Genomic DNA, 19,086 nt, shown 5'->3' with positions numbered 1-19,086 from the left:
AGATGGACACCCTCCCCATGCTTCTCGACTGGTGTCCTTCCTGTCTGGTCATTGCCGTCTCACCTTTTATGTTCAAGTCCAGAAACTCACTCACTCAGAGGCATTATCTGAACCTCTAAACTAGATAAATACCTTGTAAATAACATCGACCAGTAGCCTTTGTGCTTAGTTTTAATGTTGGTTTCTCTGCTAGACCGTAAACTCCATGATGTCATTAACACTGTGACTCTCACTTCTGTGCCCTGCAAATAGCAAGTACTGAAGAAGTTGTTAAGTAAATAGAGTAAGTTGTAAGATGTCATTCAAAATTACGAGTAATTTCACTTGAGGCCCATTTTGGAAGGTTTGAGACAGGCTTAAGCCTTGAATCTGGGCCTCTGCTTCGGTAAATGAGGGGCTTTTTGAATTCCCATTTCCTTATCTGTAAAGGGAAACACTGCTCCCTTCTCGCAGAGTTGTAATGGATCAGTGAATGCTAAGAAGAATGGATACACTATAATATCCTGTAAAGAATGAGCAATACTTTTTTTTTTGAACAAAGACAAGCTTTAGTTAAACATAACTGAGCCTCTTGTTTGTTTTAGGTCTTACTTTATACCAAGCTTATGCTGCTAAATAGCAAAAGAAAGAATAGGGAAAAAAAAAAAAAAAGAAGAGGCCAGGAGACTTTACAATTAATCACCTAACAAACATACTTTCTTCAAGTAGGCTTATACCAAGAATTAATATTCAGCTCCTCCTTCTGATCCTAAGTAATACCAAGACGGACTACGCTGTCTGAGCCATCACTCAGATTTAACCTCTAAGCAATATTAATGTATCTGAATTAGTGCTGATAGGCTTCCATGGTGACTTAAGATGCAAATTTGTTCTAATAGCCATTTACATTTTTGCAGGAAAAATCAGCAGTCACCTTCCAAGTATCAATGAGATGCTCAAGATTTCTGGTTAATTGCCAATTTGAGTTATAGATGTCATTTCCATTACATTGCAAATTTAAAAACAAACACTTACTGTTGGACTACTTAGGTCAGGAGGTGTAGACATGTCCCCAAACAAATCCATCTGGTCAACACCCTTAAAAAAGTATTTGAATTAGATTCAGATGTGTCTATTAAAAAAGATCACTTTGTATATTGTTGCAATTGTTTCCTAAAGTTTAGGAAAACAGTTGTCACAATTGGATTTTCACTTAACTAATACAGATTTGATATTAGGTTATTTAGGTCAAGAAGTGTAGACGTCCTCAAACAAATTCATCTGATCCACACTCTTAAAAAAGTATTTGGATTAGATTTAGAAGTGTTTATTTAAAAGATTACTTTGTATATTAACATAAATATTATACTACTGTTTAGGGAAGGAGTTGTCACAATTGGATTCTCATACAGATTCAATACAGATTTGGCTGAGCAACATTTTTAGGAAGTAGAACCTGTGTTAAGGTAAGTAAGAATCATAAAAAATCACATACATACCAGTTTCAGTTTGCAAGCTTGGTCATCAAGATTCATTAGGGGCTCACTCCCATTCTGAAAAGACGGCAAATGGTAAAGGTTTAGTTGGTGAGTTTTTCCTACACAATTTCCTAGTGTACTGACTTGCTAAGCAGTTATGATTTGGGCACTAATCATTCAACCGTACATCTTCTATGATCAGATTGGTCATGAACACGTAGTAATAAACCAGGAGGGAAGCATGCTCGGGCAGGTGGCCAACAAGGGCTTACACACATCACACGTGCAATTCACCAGAAGTAAAGATGCTGTTTTACCTCTACTGCTTTGTTGGCTTCTTCCATCTAAAGAGAAAGACACAAATTCAATGATCTTAGTAAATAACAGTTAGAGCGAGTTAAATAAAGAAACAAATATACCTTTGGGTTCATGGGCATAAAGCAAGAGAGCATCTTGCGAATTTTTTCTGCCCTACGTTCCCCTCCCACTTTCATATCAACACTGGATTTGAATACAGTTACTGGGCTGGGTAGTCCTGTATTGTCCTTGGAATCAGTGTGAAGCTTGTAGGGAGAAAAAGCAAGTGTCAGGGACTAGAAATCAGAAGGGCCTAACTGGAACATCCCTGTTAAGAATGACAATGCATTTCTACACTTTCTATACTTTGAAGAGTCACAGAGAAGGCAACTCTCCAGACAGGCCACCTGTTCATATACTGTTCAGACACGGTCTTGAATATTGTGTTAAGTTTAATAGAGCCTGTGTTGGGTAGTACTTGCCTTTTTCTTTTCTTCTTCCTTTTTCTTTACATTATAGATAACTTGGAAAAGGTCTTTAAGATCAACGACTAATGGCTCAGCCTGAAGCAAGAGAAAGCATCTTTATCAGCATTTTAATCTGACTATTTTCTTCCTTTTGTCCCCTATCAGTTCTGATTAGTACCGTTTTCTTCCTTTCTCTTACAGCTCCTTGCTACCCTCCTCTGGTTGTGGAACATCACCACCACCTCCATCCCCACCCCCAGATTCATAAAGGATGTGGATAAAACAAGATGCATCATGATAATTTTCCAGGTCCCTTCAGGATTCCTGGCAATAATTCACTATTGTCCTAAAGTCAGCAGCGACCTTATGAGAAAGTCCACGCTAACAATCCTTGTGCCACACACTACATGGGTATCAATGACATTTTAAAAAGATTCCTTAGACCAATTACAGACAGCCGTCCTCTGAAGTATTGCTCAGTCCTCCTACAGCCAGTTGTTTTCCAGCAAGCTCTCTAGTTGAGTGACAGACTCTGTTATGCTCCAGTCCCCCTCCAGGTATTCCTCAAGGCTGAGAGCTTACCTGTTGTCCTGTTTTTATGGCAAAAAACTGGTGCTGGCCCTCTCCTCCACACACATAACCGAATGCCCGATTGTCTGTCACATCACGGGCAATGAAAGAAATCTTATTTACTGGATGTTCATGCTCTATTACCTAAAAAAGAGCATAAAAATAATTTATTGAGAAAACTAGAATCTATTTGTAGGTTAGCACAACTAAGCATCAGATACCTAGGCATATGTGAAAAGGCAAAAACATTTAAAGAAAGAATTGTTCACTCCTGGTGGAAAGTTACAGCTACATATATCCTTTCCAGGAAGGGCTCCAAAGAAAACAAACAAACAAACAAACAAAAAAGCCCAACAACAAAGAGTAGAAAACAAAAATGTGAAGAATGATGCTTGAAATACTGGTACTTGATTCTCTCTGTCCCACAGATATGATGCCCCATAGCAAGGAAGGACTGAGGATTAGGAGACCAGGAATTCCTAAAGTGAAGACGGGGCATATAACCTCTAAGCATTCCAAGTAGGTCTCCCTTCCCTCCTCAAAGACAAGCTCAAGTGAACAGCAGAACTAAGCTGGAGGAGTGTTCACGAGGACCCTTTGACGATGGCTCACAGTGGCCACAGCACCATTCTAAGTATCATTGGCACGACTCAGTATTCCCAGAACGTTCTGGAAGTCACCAAATGCTGTCATCAAGTGTTTGTCAACCGCACACAGATGTCCACGTCCTTATCCAGGAGTTTCAGGCAGCAGGGGTTTACTGGTGTGGCAGTCCCTTCGCCTCGATTGCCTGCCCCACTTTCTCTTGATCCTCTCAAGTAAACTGTAGGGCTCAACTCTTCAGAGATATTTCTAAGTGTTTAAAATTTGTCTTGGCTTTTGTTTCCAAATGCCCTGAAAAGTTTATACGGGCATCTTAGAAGGTTTGGGAATGAGAGACTGCTTGTGAGGGAAACCTGCCACCAGTCTCGGGTGGGCTTGTGAAAACAGGAGTTGAAAGATAAGAGACGTTGGAGTGCATGAGGACCAGCAAGGGGAGCAAGCATGTACCAGGGCTCCGGCACCCTAAGTCTGACCAATGATTCTGCATTTTAGATACAGGAACCTCTAGGAAGGGCAGAAAAGTAACTGGGGGTTTCCCTACAGTATCTTGATGAAATATTGTTCAGCAATGAAAAACACTCTAAGTGGATGAATCGTATGACGTTACACTGAGGAGAGAAAAACATCCCAGAAGACTTGAACTATGATAGCTTTTTGATGAAACTCAAACAAAGAAAAAATAAGCAAGGTTTTTCATGATAGAACAACAGCAGTACCCAGCCCCCACCAAAACAATGAGCAAGCTTACATCTGTAGGGTGAGGAGGAAGGGAAAAGAGAGGAGGAAAAAAGGTAGATGTATTGCAAATAATAGTCGGTGTATCGTTAGCCAGTAAGTTCACATGTGACCAATATATTAAGATGGGACCCACATATAGATGTATGATAGTGTCACAAGCCAGGGTTAGGACTAGTCTAGTGCTGTGTATCTCGGTCCAGAAAATACCCAAGTGGTATTTACAGCATACTTGTGTTTACAGTCTTGAGCTTTACATCGATTAGAGGAAATCAATTTCAAAATAAAGTATCTTGACTCCTCACCGCCCACCCTGTCTGTTTTCTGCCTGTTACTTCTGGAGAAGTGCAGTAATGTGCACTGTTCTTTTTCCTACAGAATTTTGAAAAGGAAAAGGAGGAGCTAAAACTTCAGCCACGAATTATGTGTCAGACTCAGGTGGTCAGAAAGGTGTCAGTGAAAGTGAATTCTTACCCCAGTTTTCTCATCGATTATTTTTATCCCGGAAAGAGAAATGTTGACCCAGATTCTCTGTTTGTGTTGTCCCTGAGACCGGCCAGCCGCCGCCATTCCCTGAGAAAATTAGGAAAACAAGAAAAATTAGTTACAAGTACCCTATGATGCTTCTGATTCCAAAGTTTTAAAAGACAGTCAGCTTTGTTTTCAGCTTGGTTTACCATCCATGAAAGGATTAGGCATCTTTCATAAGAAACAGCGGAGTAGAATAGAAGATATTGAGCCAGGAGATCACTAGTTAGCTATGTGAACTCGGACAAGTCCTTCCAATCCCCTTGGCCTCAGAATAGTCACTGGCAAAGACAAGAAGACTGGACTAGATCTGCAAACATCTTCCTTCTGGGCCTTGTCTTATTTAACCAGTATTATTTCCTTAATTAGGTTTACATTGCAGCAGCATTAGAATTTAAAAATTGAAAGAAAAAAAAATCCAAAGGGCTAACACTAAAGAATGCTAGTTTCCAAAAAGAGTCCTGAATTTTATCTGTACACCTCCAGGCTCTAAAACATGGTTTGTTCAAAGTAAAAGGCATCGGAGTCCTGATATACTTGATTAAATCAAGTCTCTAAAGCAATAGGCAAAATAGCAAACAAACTGATGGTTTCTCATAAATCGGGGCACTGCTGGATCAGTTACGTGATCAGAAAAGTTTTTCTTTCCAATCATTGGGACATAGGTTAATACAAACTTCCCATTTCATTTCCTCTGTCGGACGTTTATTTACGATAGAGACAAAGCACACTCCCCCCTTCTACCTTCAGTTTCATCATAGAGTCTTGGCTCATTTTATCCCCTCTTGCATCTGGCACATCATCAATGCCGATCAGCTTGGCCTTGTATTTCACGCCATCACCTTTGAATCTGGCCAAGAGATACTCATCTGTCTTTTCAGGGCCTGAGAAAGGAAAGAAATAGACGATGAAGTTTTTAAGTGTACTGAAATAGTCCCAGGTATGACCAAATATGCTCCCAGATCTCCAAATCTGAGCAGTAGAAATCTCAACGATACTACAGGTGATCAAATATGCAATATTCTACCTTTATCCTCATTTCCTTTGAGCAAAACCATACTTTGTGATACTATGTATGGCGTTGGGGCGGAGAGAAAATAAACTCTTAAAGATACAGAATGGACTGAGTTATGGGAAACTTAACGTGAGGTGGGATTGGGGGATATTCTTCATCATAGTTTAAAAAATACTTTTTAAAAAGAATATAAGGATGATAATACTTATTTTTTAACGAAAGAAAAATAAGCCACTGCACTATTTACTAAAATTTTTCAATGGTCAATAAAGCAGAAGAGAATTATGGGTAAATTCCCTTGAAAATCGTTAAGATAATTATTCCAGCTTTATAATGTCTTTTGCTTCTCTTAAAAGATCTGTGTAGTCTCATTTCCATTTCTAAAGTGTGGACATTAAAGGCAAGGAAATTATGGCATATTCTCAAACTATGAGTGATTAAGGATGGTAGCACTTTCAGTGGTACTTTGGATCAAAACAAGACGGTCTCATGAAAGTCTTGATTTTTACCAAACAGCTGCTTCAGTAAAGCAAGGTGGTAAAGAGGCTACTGAAAGATAATGATGTAACACTTGACTGCTGCATTTCCCAGTTGAACAAGATTTATGAAAGCTTCCCAGTAAGTTGGTGCAGTCACGGGGTTCAGAGATCTGTCTTATCATATATAGATTGAACCAGTCTCCTTTGTCAAAGTCGTACTTTCCTGTTTAGGAGAACCTGAGACTTGGCTGAGATTAAATCAAGGCAAGGGCCAGCTCTTACTTTGCCTCGAACTTCACATCTTCACTGGTAACCACCACTAGCTCCCCTCATTGGCCTCTAGAGGACCTCTCCATACCTTTCTTCTTTTCCTTCTTTGACGGTGCCTTTGGCGCGGCCTGCTGGTCAGGCTGACCATTAGTTGCACTCGTTTCTACTTCGTTAGACATGGCAAGAAGGCAGACAGCAAACTCCAGCACCAGCAGACGCTCACTGACACCAGGCGATCCCCACTGGAGACGTCTCAAACAAACATAACCTGCTCCAGACACCTGTGGGCAGACGGTAGAGGCGTAATGAGATCATAACACAGCAGACCCAGGCTTTATATCCTAATGGGCAACAACCAGTGATTTGTGACTGTGGTTCTTCAGAGTCATTGTGTTCTTTCTTCTCCATGAGACTGAACTCTGACAGCAGGGGAGTGGGTAGGACTGTTTCCTTCTAAAATGAAAAGGGGATGTTTACCAGATTTTTCTCTGAGGAATTGATATCTGGTAATGTCTAATGGGATTATAGGTACAAATGACAATGTATAAAATACATCAGCTGCAAGGATATATTGTACAGCACAGGGAACATAGCCAATATTTTATAATAACTATAAATAGAGTATAATCTTTCAAAATGTCAATCACTAATGTTGTACCCCTGAAATTTATATCATGTTGTAAATCAACTCTACCACAATAAAATTTTTTTCTTAAATAACATTATTATCTAGCTAAGAAATTCATGTTGCAACTTTGGCATAAAAATCTAGTATAAAAGACATGTCACACATATAAGCACATTTGACTGTCCTTTATGATTGGATTACTGCATTCTGTTGATTCTTATTTTGTGGTTGGCTTTATTCCTTTGACAACTATGTAAGTTAAAAAAGGTAAAACTTTAATCTGTTCTTAGAAACAACGATCAGTACATACATATAAACTAAAAAAAAATATGTGCAGTATATTGTGTATATGTATTTACATGCAGTATAATGTATATGTGCAGTCAAACTGTAATAATTCTACCTGAGAAAACTGAAAAAGGAAAACAAAACAAAACAAACAGACAAAGACATGTCACACATAGAGAAACAAAGTTTCATAGCAAAGTTGAAATAAATTAAATGTTGAGCCTCAGAAGATTGCAACCGGCCTCTGAAACTGGACATTAAAAATTCTGGTTCTTCAAAAAATCACTGAACTATATGGACAGTGATGCATAGAGTGATGAATTTTTATCTTATTCATATTGATAAATACTTTTTTTTCAATGTTAGGATTCTGCATATGATTTCCAGGGCAATCTGAGCACTATATTTGAAAAGACATCCATTTTTTGACCCTAACACTTACACGTATCAGGGAAAGAAGGGATTTATGGGGTGTCTCATTGAAGGTCCATACTTCATGCTATTACTCAGCATTATTATCCTCAAAACAGTTGTGGGATGTGGTCTCCTAAAGCTCCCCCATGAATCGTGGTAAGTGAAACAGAAAAAAGCTAAGTCACTGCAAGCACGCAGAAGTGCACTAACATTTCAAAAGGTCCTTTCACCTCCCAGGCGTCACAATCCCTACTGAGCTCCTGAGAGAGCTAGGGAACGTGAGCTTGCTGCATGGACTGAAGAGCAAAGGTGAAGACCAGCCATTCACAGGGTTACTCCTGTTAAGACCACCATGGGCTAGTACACTCCTCCCACCCCCAAAGCTCTCTTAGTTCTCTGCCTACAGCACCCATTTATTTGAGATTTTAAATTCAAGGACCAAGGGCACCACATGGCAAGGCAATACACGCTATTTGTTAGATGTTTAAAGGATAAAAAGTAAGCCTCAAGTTTTCGCTCAGTCAGCTTAAATGGTACTTATCTTCTTTCCTAAACATCAACATGTTTTCCTGAAGGTCAGCACTTAATCGCTTCACCCAGGAGTCTTTCAACAGTCTTTACAAATCTTAATAGTTTTAAAAAATACATACATACACAAATACATACGGTTAATGTTATCTGAATTATTTCATTTGAAGATTCAGTAGTTAATTTTGCTCAAAGACACCTGACTGGTAGGCAGCCAGGGAGATGATCTACCTACAGGGAAAGACCATAGAGGACTCTAAGACCTGTTTACTCAAGCCTTAGTTGGGGGCCAGGCACTATTAGCCCTTTAGCAGCACCAACTCCAGAACATTCATGGTAACCCTACGAGTATTATGATACAGTATTATTTCACTTTTCCAGAGGGAAAGCCAAGGCACAGAGGTTTTAAACAACACAGCTGCTAAGTTGAAACCAGGTCTCCAACCCAGGCTGTCTGGCTGCAAGTCAGAGCTCCTCAAACACTCCACTAATGAATGTCATATGCAAAGCCTCATGCTAGTTACAGAGATGCTCTAGTATATACCTACAGTGCCCCCTCCCCACCCAGAAAAAGATATGTCCTGAGTCCTAATCCCTTAACCTTTGAATGTGACCTTATTTGAAAAAAGGGCATTTGCAATTGTCATTAAGTTAAGGATCTTGAGTTGGGATCATCCTAGATTTAAGGAGGGTCCTAAATCCCATAGCAAATGTCATTATAAAGGAAATGCAAGGGAGACACATGGAAGAGGTGATGTGAAGACAAAGGCGGAGATTGGACGGACACCTGTACAAATCAGGAATGCCAAGGATTGCCAATGTTCACCAGACGTTGAGAGAGATACAGAGAACAAATTTTCCCTCAGAGACTCTAGAAGGAGTAAACCCTGATGACATTTTGATCTGGGGCCGTGGGCCTCCAGGACTGTGAGACAATAAATCTCTGTTGTTTCAGGCAACCCCGTGTTGCGTCATTTGCCTATGGCTGCCCTCGGAAAGTGACACCACACCTCTACTTTGTGTGCCTTGATTGGTCTCACTGGTTCCTAAGATTTATTTCTTGGTAACATGATGAATCTCCTAGTCCTAACCATACTCTTCTAATTTTAAGAAGCCAAAAATAATTTTGTCAATTTTAGACAATTTAGTCCAAATCAAGAGGATATTTACCCACGTGAACAACATCAGGAGGTGAGACTATGCTCTGATCTAAGGAGACACATCAACATTCACCTCCTGCATCCTCACCTTCTCCCCAGTGGACACTTCCCTATGTTAGTTGCTTATCTCATCTTAGAACTAAGGGAAACACTTCAGTGTGACCCTGTCATCCTCTGGTTATCATCTCATGATCTAAACATCTAAAATTGATTGGTCATCTTCCCTCTGCCTTCTCATATTCCCTTCCCCAGAGGACTGTTCATCTCAAATCTAGTCTCAGAAAGTCAAATCCAATGGCTGGTGGCTCTCCTGACCAAATCCAACCATCTTGCTTTCATTCATTTGGGGCATCTGACTACATGCATCAGAATCCCCTATACATTTTTGTGCACCCCTCTACCCCCATGTTTTGCTCCCATGGCAACTTTGAGGCTCCAGTCCATGGCTTGTATTTGTTGAATTGGGATAATCTGAATTTTTTTTTTTAATGATGAAGTTCCTCTAAATTTAAAATAATGTTGGAAGCTTCCCCCACTTAACCTTTGGGCTCCCTTAGATTTAGGACAAAGACAGACTTTTTCATTTTATATGTGAGACTCTTAAGTATTTCCCATTTCTTTTAAAAAACTCTTTGTTTTTCACTCCTTCCCTTTTCAAATTAGCAGAGCTCCTCTCTCCCATATTCCTACCCATCCCAGCTACTATTTGTCCCCAAAGACTTTCTCTACCTCCTCTCCATTTCTGGCTGGAAAGCAACCTGGCATAAGAGTTTGTTGCTCATCTTTGAAGCCTGATATCTTACTTTTCTGTAGGATATTATTTCTGACAAGAAAAGACTTAGCTCATTAAATACGGCAAATTTTAATCTAAAGTGAGAGTATTTTAAAGAAATTTGAGAAGTGCCACCCACAAAGCACTCTGAGGGGGCTTGGGAGAGGGAATGGTGGTGTGTGGTTTAGTCATAAAAGTGATACAAGATGTGACAACCTCCTAACTCAGAAATAGGTATCAAATATAGTGTCAGCAGACTGGGCCAAATGTAAGAGTTCTAAAATGAGTGTATGATCCAGCAATCCCACTCTTGGGCATATATCCAGAGGGAACTCTAATTTGAAAAGTTACATGCATCCCAATGCTCAAAAGCAGCACTATTGACAATAGCCAAGACATGGAAACAACCTAAATGTCCATTGACAGATGACTGGATAAAGAAGCTGTGGTATATTTATACAATGGAATACTACTCAGCCATAAAAAGAATAAAATAATGCCATTTGCAGTAACGTGGATGGACCTGGAGATTATCATTCTAAGTGAAGTAAGCCAGAAGGAGAAAGGAAAATACCATATGACATCACTCATGTGTGGAATCTCAAAAAAAAAAAAAAAAAGACACAAATGAACTTATTCACAAAACAGAAACAAACTCCAGACATAGAAAACAAACTCATGTTTACCAGGGGAAAAAGGGGTGTGAGGGGATAAAATGGGAGTTCGAGATTTGCAGATACTAACCACTATATATATAAAATAGAAAAACAACAAGTTTATACTGTATAGCACAGGGAAATATATTCAATATCTTATAGTAACCTAAAATGAAAAAGAATATGAAAAGGAATATATGTATGTATGTACGTACATGACTGAGACATTATACTGTACACCAGAAATTGACACAACATTGTAAAGTAACCATACTCCAATAAAACAAAAGCAATTCATATCAAAAACACCCCCTAAAAATAAAAGAAATAAATAAAATGAATGGTACTACCTTGGTTTTACAGCAAACGCTTCTCTCTTTAGACACTGAAGTCCAACTTTTTACAGCATTGGAACAGCTTTAAGATACTTGGTACCGTTTGACTATATCCTTTCACTGTTTGGGGATGAGCAGTTATAGGGGTCAAGAGGGAAAAAAACAGGGAGAAAAGGTTTCTTCAGCATTTTAGCATATTCTTCAAAGAAAAGGGCTGAGTATGTTGGTTCGTAATAGCCAAGGGCAGGTCTGCATCGTGGGCCACACAACTTAAAAAGTATCTATGTTCCCTGAAATGACTGGAAGGTAGATTCTGCCCATAGGCCCCAAGACTTAAAGATAAACCCCTTTGTAAAGAAATGTTAAAGGTTTATTGAAAAATTTTAACAGAATTGTACATCCAGTTATGTATATACCAGAGTGATAAACACTCACCTTTCTCCCGAGTTTCAAAAAGAAAATCTCTCATCGCAAACTTTCCCATTTGAAAGTTCGCATCCCGAGTTACCATTTGAAATGTAGCTGGAAGAAGTCTTGCTTCCAGACCTAAGTCCCTCTGTAGAAATAATCAACTTAAATCCAACATTTAAAATTCAAATACATAATCCTTCCAACAATGTTACAGAATCGTCAACTGTGCTCATAAAACCCTCAGCAGGTTTTATAATCAGTTGGGTTTTGCAAAGGATTTGGGCCTGAAAAAGGGACCTGAGGGCCAAAAGATGCTCTACCATTTCCCATGACTATGTTCCCAAACGAGGGCATGGTTGAATAACGTGTCTAGATTTCATTAAGCTCTGGGGTCTGTTTTATAGCTCTAGTGAGGTAAAAGGCCTTTTTTATTTAAAATAAACAGGGACAAGTGGGTGTAGGACAACCAGCAAGGATAGTCCTTTTCACTCATTGGGCTTAAGTCCCAGGGACTCCTCTGAACAAGACTAAAAATTAATGAGGAAGCACACACAAGGGGCATTACCGTAAAAGAGGGATTACAAAGCAAAATTCAAAAACATAGACAAAAAGTCACACGAACAGCTTCCCATCTAAACCTAGCTGGTTTGTTATTCTACTTCTTAGGAACCAGCAGTTTCCTTCTATAGAAGCTTGAGAAGAGAAATAAGAAAGATACATACAGAAACAGATGAGTATCTAGGGTATTGCATATTCTTGACCCCTTAAGCCTAATATAGAATAGGAAGTTGTAAAAGAAACTCTGCTAAGTCAATGAAATTAGCTGCATTTGAGTGAAGATATCTAACTTGGATCTTGGAATTAATACAAATCACCCTGAAAAAATGTGAGGACTTCCCCTTTCCACGGCACAGGAATCAGATGACCAGGAGAGATTGTGCAACCTTTTTTTAGGTTTCTGAGAAGGCTCTGAGAAAACGTATACCAGAAGACTGTATGAATCATCTTAGGATGACTATGTCCTTTGCACTAGAAAGAAAAATCTGCTGTAGTTCATTGAGTACTTAAAGGGATTCAGGCAAGAATTTAGAACCCTGGAATACTCAGAATAGGGGCGATTTGCGTAGGGACACGTTTGACTGGTGCCTCCTTGTTCATGCTTATCTTTTCCATCGGTAGGAATGCTTCTTATCTGCAATGATACTATTACAGGGTTCTAAAGCGGTATCGTGCCACGTGTTCACCACCTCCGTCCCAGTCTACCTTTTTTCCCTATTACTCTGAGCAGAGAGGAATTCTCCTGGTCTGTCTCAATGCTGGTAAAGGGAATAACTTGAGTTAAGGACTTATTTAACAGTAGCCCCATTCCACAAATGGTAGAGAACCTGTTTTTATTTTTAATTTTTAAAGTTTTTTCTTAACGGAGGCACTGGGGATTGAACCCGGGATCTTGCATATGCCAAGCACGTGCTCTACCACTGAGCTATACCCCCCACTCGTCTTTAATGTTAAGGGGAATGGGACAAACACCTAACCTACCAAGCCCTTATCCTGGCAGCTCTATGAGAAAGAACGTGTCTCTGAGGAATATTGAAGTGAACTCGGTAACCCAAGATCAATCACTAGTAAGGCGCTGGGCTCAAACTGAATGTGAGCTGTGCTTCCTTTCCTACTATTTATGTTGATGCTTTTATCCTTTTTTTTTTTAATTCCACTGATTTTAACCTGTATTTTAGAAGCTGTTTTCAAAGTCAGAACCCTGTTGACTTTCACATACCAGTTAACTTTTCAGAAAGAGCCGCATAAAATAGACACAGGGAAAGGAGTTAAGGAGAATCCAGAACAAAGCAGCACAAACAGCCTTGCTAGAGTGGCCAGTACTTTGTACTGGTCAGAGAATGTGCCTCCTTGTCCTTTGGAACTTTAGGTCTGTCTCAGCGGAGACACTGAATTAGGACATGTGAAATATTAACCTCTAAGGCAGATCTCAGAGTCCAAGAGGGCAGCCAACAGCCTTCACCACTATCTTCAAAGTAGTCTTTTGGGAATAAGGGATGTTGCCACAAATGGTTGATGTAAAGCTCTTCTCCTCTGACTGCCTGAGCTCCTATGCTTTCAGGAAGGCTTATTCTATTCTGTGAAGGCCAAGTTGAGTCGACAGTAAGATTTTTGCAGCCTATTTAATTGGGGGAAATGAAGCTATGTTAGCACACACTGAAAAGGAGTCCTTAGGAGATTTTCTTGTAAATGCTGACACTGCCTTAGGGGCCTCGAGGAGGTATACACCAGTTAGGCATTTACAGACAGTGTGCACGTATCATTGCTTTTAACCCTTGGGAAGGATGCTGTGGGACTTCTAGGATCCATAAAGCTCTGAGCCAGAAAACTTTTCCCTATCTTTGGAACCAAGTCAGAACAGAATTAAGAGTTCCTCGTACAGTTAATCTTGGGTAAAGGTAAGTACAGTGGCTAAGAGTTCAGGTTTGGAAGTCTGCACACTTTGACTACTGTCCAGCTCTGTGGCTTGAGACAACTTATCTGACATTCATTTCTTCACCTGTAAAATGGGAATATAGTTTGCACAGTTGTTATAAGAAATCAATGAGACCTCACGTAGACATCTCAGTGCTTTGCTTATAGAAAGTGCTCAACAAATAGTGGTTATGATTAAATCAAAGTTAGATATCAAGGGCACTCCGCTGTGTATGATCTTGTATTGCATCTAACATTGCTTTTCCACAGAAAATGTTTAAACAATTTTAGAACAAGTGGAACCAATAAGTTAGCGGCTAGTAAGCAGAAACATGGAGGGAGGTATTCCTTTAATCAGTAAGGCCCAAGTGAAAATCTGCCAGTTTTCGAGCCACTTCCTGTCCAACTCTGGCTTCTGTGACTATAGAAGGTAGGTTCTGATGGGAAAAAAACTGCAGGAACAAAATCCACTCCAAGTTACCCAGAGAGGCCTATTCAAGTGAATCCTGAGTCAAATCCAAGCCTACATCATTATCTCTGGCAATTTAGAAGGTCTACCTCATGTCACCTGGGGAATTTTCATGGGGAGTTCTTAACATGTTGATGTCTAGGCCATGCTCAGATCCATTAAGTCAGAATCTATGAAGGAAGAGATGTAGGTACCAATATATTTTAAAGATTCCCAGATGATCTTAACGTACTGACAAGTTTGAGGTACAAGAGTCCAATCTCCACAATCCTTTGTCCCCTTAAAGAAATACCAAGTGGGTTAGAGTGTTGAGCTGGAAAACCTAGGGAATAATTTGGTCATACTCTTTCATTATAAAGATTAAGAAACTGAGAGCAAGGAAGAGTGTATAACTTGTTCAATTGTTAAACAGCTGGTTGTGGATTAGAGTTGGTACCAGGAGAAATCCAGATCTTAAAATGAGACTCTAGCATCCTATTCCTAGAGATCATACACATCAGTTTTTCTAAAACTTCTGTTTTAAGAAGGCTGTACAAAGCCCATCACGTACAGACTGAGCCAGGAACGCCTCCCACTTAGTACAGACACCAAAGAACAAGAAGATAATTTAGCAGAGTAGTTTGAACATGGAATTTCATAGATGTTTTCTTAACCAAAGCAGAAAAAAAAGGGCTTATATGATTCAATGCTACATTATCACTGGATTCCTTTTTGCCTAGGTAGCTGGGGTCCTACTTGGTCAAACTGGCTCATTAATGCTGATTTGGCTGCTTGGAAGGAAGGATTTTGGCTAGGTTTGAGACACAACTCACAGATCAAAGAATTCACATTATTTCAGTACATTCTCTACTATTCAGGGCTTGGCCTTTTAGGTTTTTTGTTTTGTTTTTTTTAAAGCACAATAGGAAGTCTGAGTTCTGGAGCTGGCAACTTCCAATATCCTTGGCTTGTTGTGACCTCTTCTAATTTTGTACCCACCTCCACCCATTTTGTTTTTAAAAAGTTTTATTAGGACTATCTCCTAACAGGGCCTAAGGAATAGTCCCATAATAAGGAGTGTCTAGGCGACTTTAAGATTTAAAAAAGGAACTGAATGTTATCCAAATGAAGGCCCATTCTCTAGACTGGGCAATACAACCAATTCAGTAGAAATGTCTAAAAACTGTTCACAAGTTGAACTGAAGTGTTAAGTTTATGATCGATTGTACAATCATATTACTCAGTACAATGTTAGTCTAAACACTTTACTAGGGTTAGAAAAAGTAGAATGTGTAGATTCATAATCAGTGTATGCTCTTGCCTCTTGGCACCTGGGCACCAGTTAATCTGCTTGTATGAACAAAGACACACATAGAAGGTTGATTCTAGAATCCCTCCTTACGTTTATCCAGACTCCAGGAAAGAAAGCACTGTTGGAATATCTCTGGGGTCTCTTGGCTGCATGGAATTTTTGTGAAGATGAACACATGAAGCTTGGGGTTAGATTAATTGACATTAGGGAGTACATCCATCTCAGCTTTAACATCCCACCCAATCATTCTATCCTGGTTCTCGAGTATGACATCTTTTCGCTTAAATGAGTAGAACAGGGAAACTAAAATCCAATTTTATCCTTTAAATCACTTCTACAAAGGAAGGGAAGTGACACTGAAACTTTGGGGGCTGCAAAATCATGTTTCTGCCATTGCTTTACATTGCTGCCATTGGAGCATTTGGGCAACGCTATGGTACCCCGACACCAGGGACGATCTAGACGTGGCTTAACTAGGCTAGGGTGTATGTACTGTGTAATCTTGAGTGAGCAGGGAGGGTGAGGTAGCAGGCACAGCTCAACATGGAAAAGAGAGTGGGGGATTTCTGGTCTAGTGTGCAGCGTGCATCAACAGTTTATCAGAGCTCTGCATTCAGGGGTTATTGGGCCCTGATGATCCTGATGATGTGGCATTTGGTCCTTATCTGTGTTGGTCCCTTTCTAACCTGTCCCTCTGGAGCTATGAGGGGAAGAGAGATTGGCAAGGTAATGACTGCATCCTTGAGTCAAGTCCATAGTACCTTCTTAGCTGTTTCTCTTTCTCTCAGAGAGATACCAAGTCACCTATGGAAGGAGCCATGAATGACTCCTGAATTCTAAGCAAAGGCTATTAGTAATTCATTGTTCTGGGAGGAAGGATAATATGGCTTTTGAGGGGGTGAAAGGGGCCTGGCAAAGGTGACCCTTCCCCATAGGCTTTGGGCTTTAGGCTCAGAGGTAGCGGGCACCCTAGTGGGTAAATCTGTACACCAAGCCAAGATGTTTCTGGGAAATGGCCAGTGGACTGAAGTGGTCCAACATGGGGGGTGTGTGTGTGTGAGGGGAGGGGTGGGAGGGAAGGGAGTGAAAACTCCTTATGTGTGAGGAATGGGTAGATGATAAGAAGTCTAATGACCTGGGCTCGCATGTCAGGGTTCCCATCTAACCCGGCCAAGAAGAGAGGCTGGCGCTCTGGGCAGGCCTCAGTACAGTGGCTGGTGGGTGGTTGGATGAGCACATTGTGTGAGCGGTGTGACTAGAGGGCCTGAGGGGACATGGCGGAGCTCTGCAGGGCACTTCTTCCCCTGCCCCGCGACACTACCGCAGGACCAGGGACGGCAGCACTGCCTCAGGAACCAGGACACTTGCATCAGTGGACAAAAGCCATTGTAGATTAGTGGTCGCAGAGAAGCTCACACCAGGATGCTGGCATAAGGCTGGGGACACCATGCTGCAGTGACAGTGACAGAAAGGGGTCCTAGCAGAGCTTCGTTTCGTTACGAAGTGATAATAACCAGAAAGTATACCCCCAAAAAAGTAAGTGGATGGAATAAGATTTTAAAACGCTAAAAGATTCATGGATAACTCGAATGGGTAAATGGAATAGACCAGTTCTAAAATTTGAGTTTAGAAGAACTTTGTTTTGTATTATTAAGTGGTAAAGTAGGACACTATACCTCATTTTACTTCCCTTCCATCCTCATTCCAAGGGAAGAAAGTATTCTAGAGAATGAACAATTTACATGAAATATTTCAGGGTTTTAAATTAAAAAAAAAAAAACTACTAGCCTGGAAGCCTCTAGAATTTTTCTATAGCTGGGCCTTTGGGGCAGTAATTTGAGAAGTAAATTTCTTCTCAAATTACTGCCCCAAAGTAACAGAAACATATGCCCACAGAAACATAGGAGTTTTACTTTGAATTTGGCATCCAAATGTACAATGGATATTATGCTTGGCCCTTGCAGGAAAATGTGGTCAAAATACTAATGAATCAGGGTGAGGGAAAAGGACAGTCATTGTACCATTTGATTTCTAGGCCAATACACTGACACTATTCATACCTTTTCCAACAATCTTCCCTCACATCTATGTATACTTACCCAAACTGACCAGCAAATATTTCATTGTTTTCATGTCTGTCTTTCCCAAGTTAGGTTATGTCCTTCTACCAAAACTAACTCTTCTTCCTAATTCCAAGCTAGTTTTCCAATAAATCACATAAATACATCTTAGCAGTTTGTTTCCTAGAACACACAATATCAAGTTGTGCTTTCTCATTCCCATATGATATGATCCTGAATTATGTCAACCTGGCTGTGTAGCACGTGGACCTCAGGACACTATAGTTTATTCATGTGAGCCTCTCTGTGATTTCACCTATGACGCTTGCACACATAAATCTTAATCGTTAAACATGCTCCACTTTCTACTTCAGTGCCTTTGCAACAGGCACCCTGAAAGTCTATGGATGTCAGAAGGGTTCAAGAAAACACGTATTTAGAAGCACCTGCATCTGAAACGTTAAGCTAATAATCCAAGAGCCATAAGCACTAGTAGAATCATTCTATGATATAACACAACAGGGCACTATAAAAGCAGCAAGTCATCTTAAACTTTTCCTCTTACAGAAAACTAGTACAAGAAATACTGCCTGATATTTGGTGTCCTCTTTAATAGCCTGGCTGAATTATGTATGAAATCCCAATGTGGTTTCCCTTTCTAGGCAGAGCCTCACATTCATATAATCCTCAAAGCCGTTGCTTGAGTGTTTCTGTAACTTTCCGCAACTCATATTTCAGAGATGTGCTGTGTCTTGAAGGGTTTAAAGGAAGAAGAATCCAGCTGCCTTGTAACATCAGCACAGAGCCCTCAAACTGAGGTGTATGTGGTAGTTGCACGTACTCAAGTGGGACTTCTTTTTTGTTTCACTTCTGTACATAGACCAAAACTATGAATAAAGTTCTTATAGTCATGTAGACCCAACACAAGATCAGTTTAAGTTATCTGATTCTAATATGTTGTCCTGGGTCCTGGGTGGCCTTTTCAGTAGAATATACTCTCTCTCTCTCTCCCCCTCTCTCCTTATCTCTCTCTCTCTCTCTCTATATATATATATATATATATAGTCAGTTTACAATGTTGTGTCAATTTCTGGTATACAGTACATGTGACCATACACATATTTGTTTTCCTATTCTTTTTCACCATAAGTTACTGCAAAATATGTAGTTCCCTGTGCTAT

The 19,086-nt window shown here is 40.0% G+C and overlaps 1 protein-coding gene across 3 annotated transcripts in view; it reads right to left on the bottom strand.

The window, feature by feature from the left end:
* The window catches only part of DAB2 (DAB adaptor protein 2), a 52,045-nt gene that overhangs the window by 16,320 nt on the left and 16,639 nt on the right, over window positions 1–19,086 (bottom strand). For all 3 annotated transcript variants that reach the window (XM_006207681.4, XM_072958751.1, XM_015242096.3), the window contains exons 2-9: window positions 6,510–6,702; window positions 5,402–5,541; window positions 4,604–4,702; window positions 2,804–2,935; window positions 2,237–2,317; window positions 1,775–1,801; window positions 1,479–1,532; window positions 1,015–1,077 (exon numbers count right to left, since the gene is read on the bottom strand). In XM_006207681.4, the coding sequence (XP_006207743.2) occupies window positions 1,015–1,077; window positions 1,479–1,532; window positions 1,775–1,801; window positions 2,237–2,317; window positions 2,804–2,935; window positions 4,604–4,702; window positions 5,402–5,541; window positions 6,510–6,600 (687 nt within the window). In that variant the 5' untranslated portion in view covers window positions 6,601–6,702. The remainder of the gene's footprint in view (window positions 1–1,014; window positions 1,078–1,478; window positions 1,533–1,774; window positions 1,802–2,236; window positions 2,318–2,803; window positions 2,936–4,603; window positions 4,703–5,401; window positions 5,542–6,509; window positions 6,703–19,086) is intronic.

This window comes from Vicugna pacos, chromosome 3 (assembly GCF_048564905.1).
Source record: "Vicugna pacos chromosome 3, VicPac4, whole genome shotgun sequence".
In the NCBI taxonomy this organism is placed as follows: domain Eukaryota; kingdom Metazoa; phylum Chordata; class Mammalia; order Artiodactyla; family Camelidae; genus Vicugna; species Vicugna pacos.
This window is presented reverse-complemented; position numbering and strand designations above follow the sequence as displayed.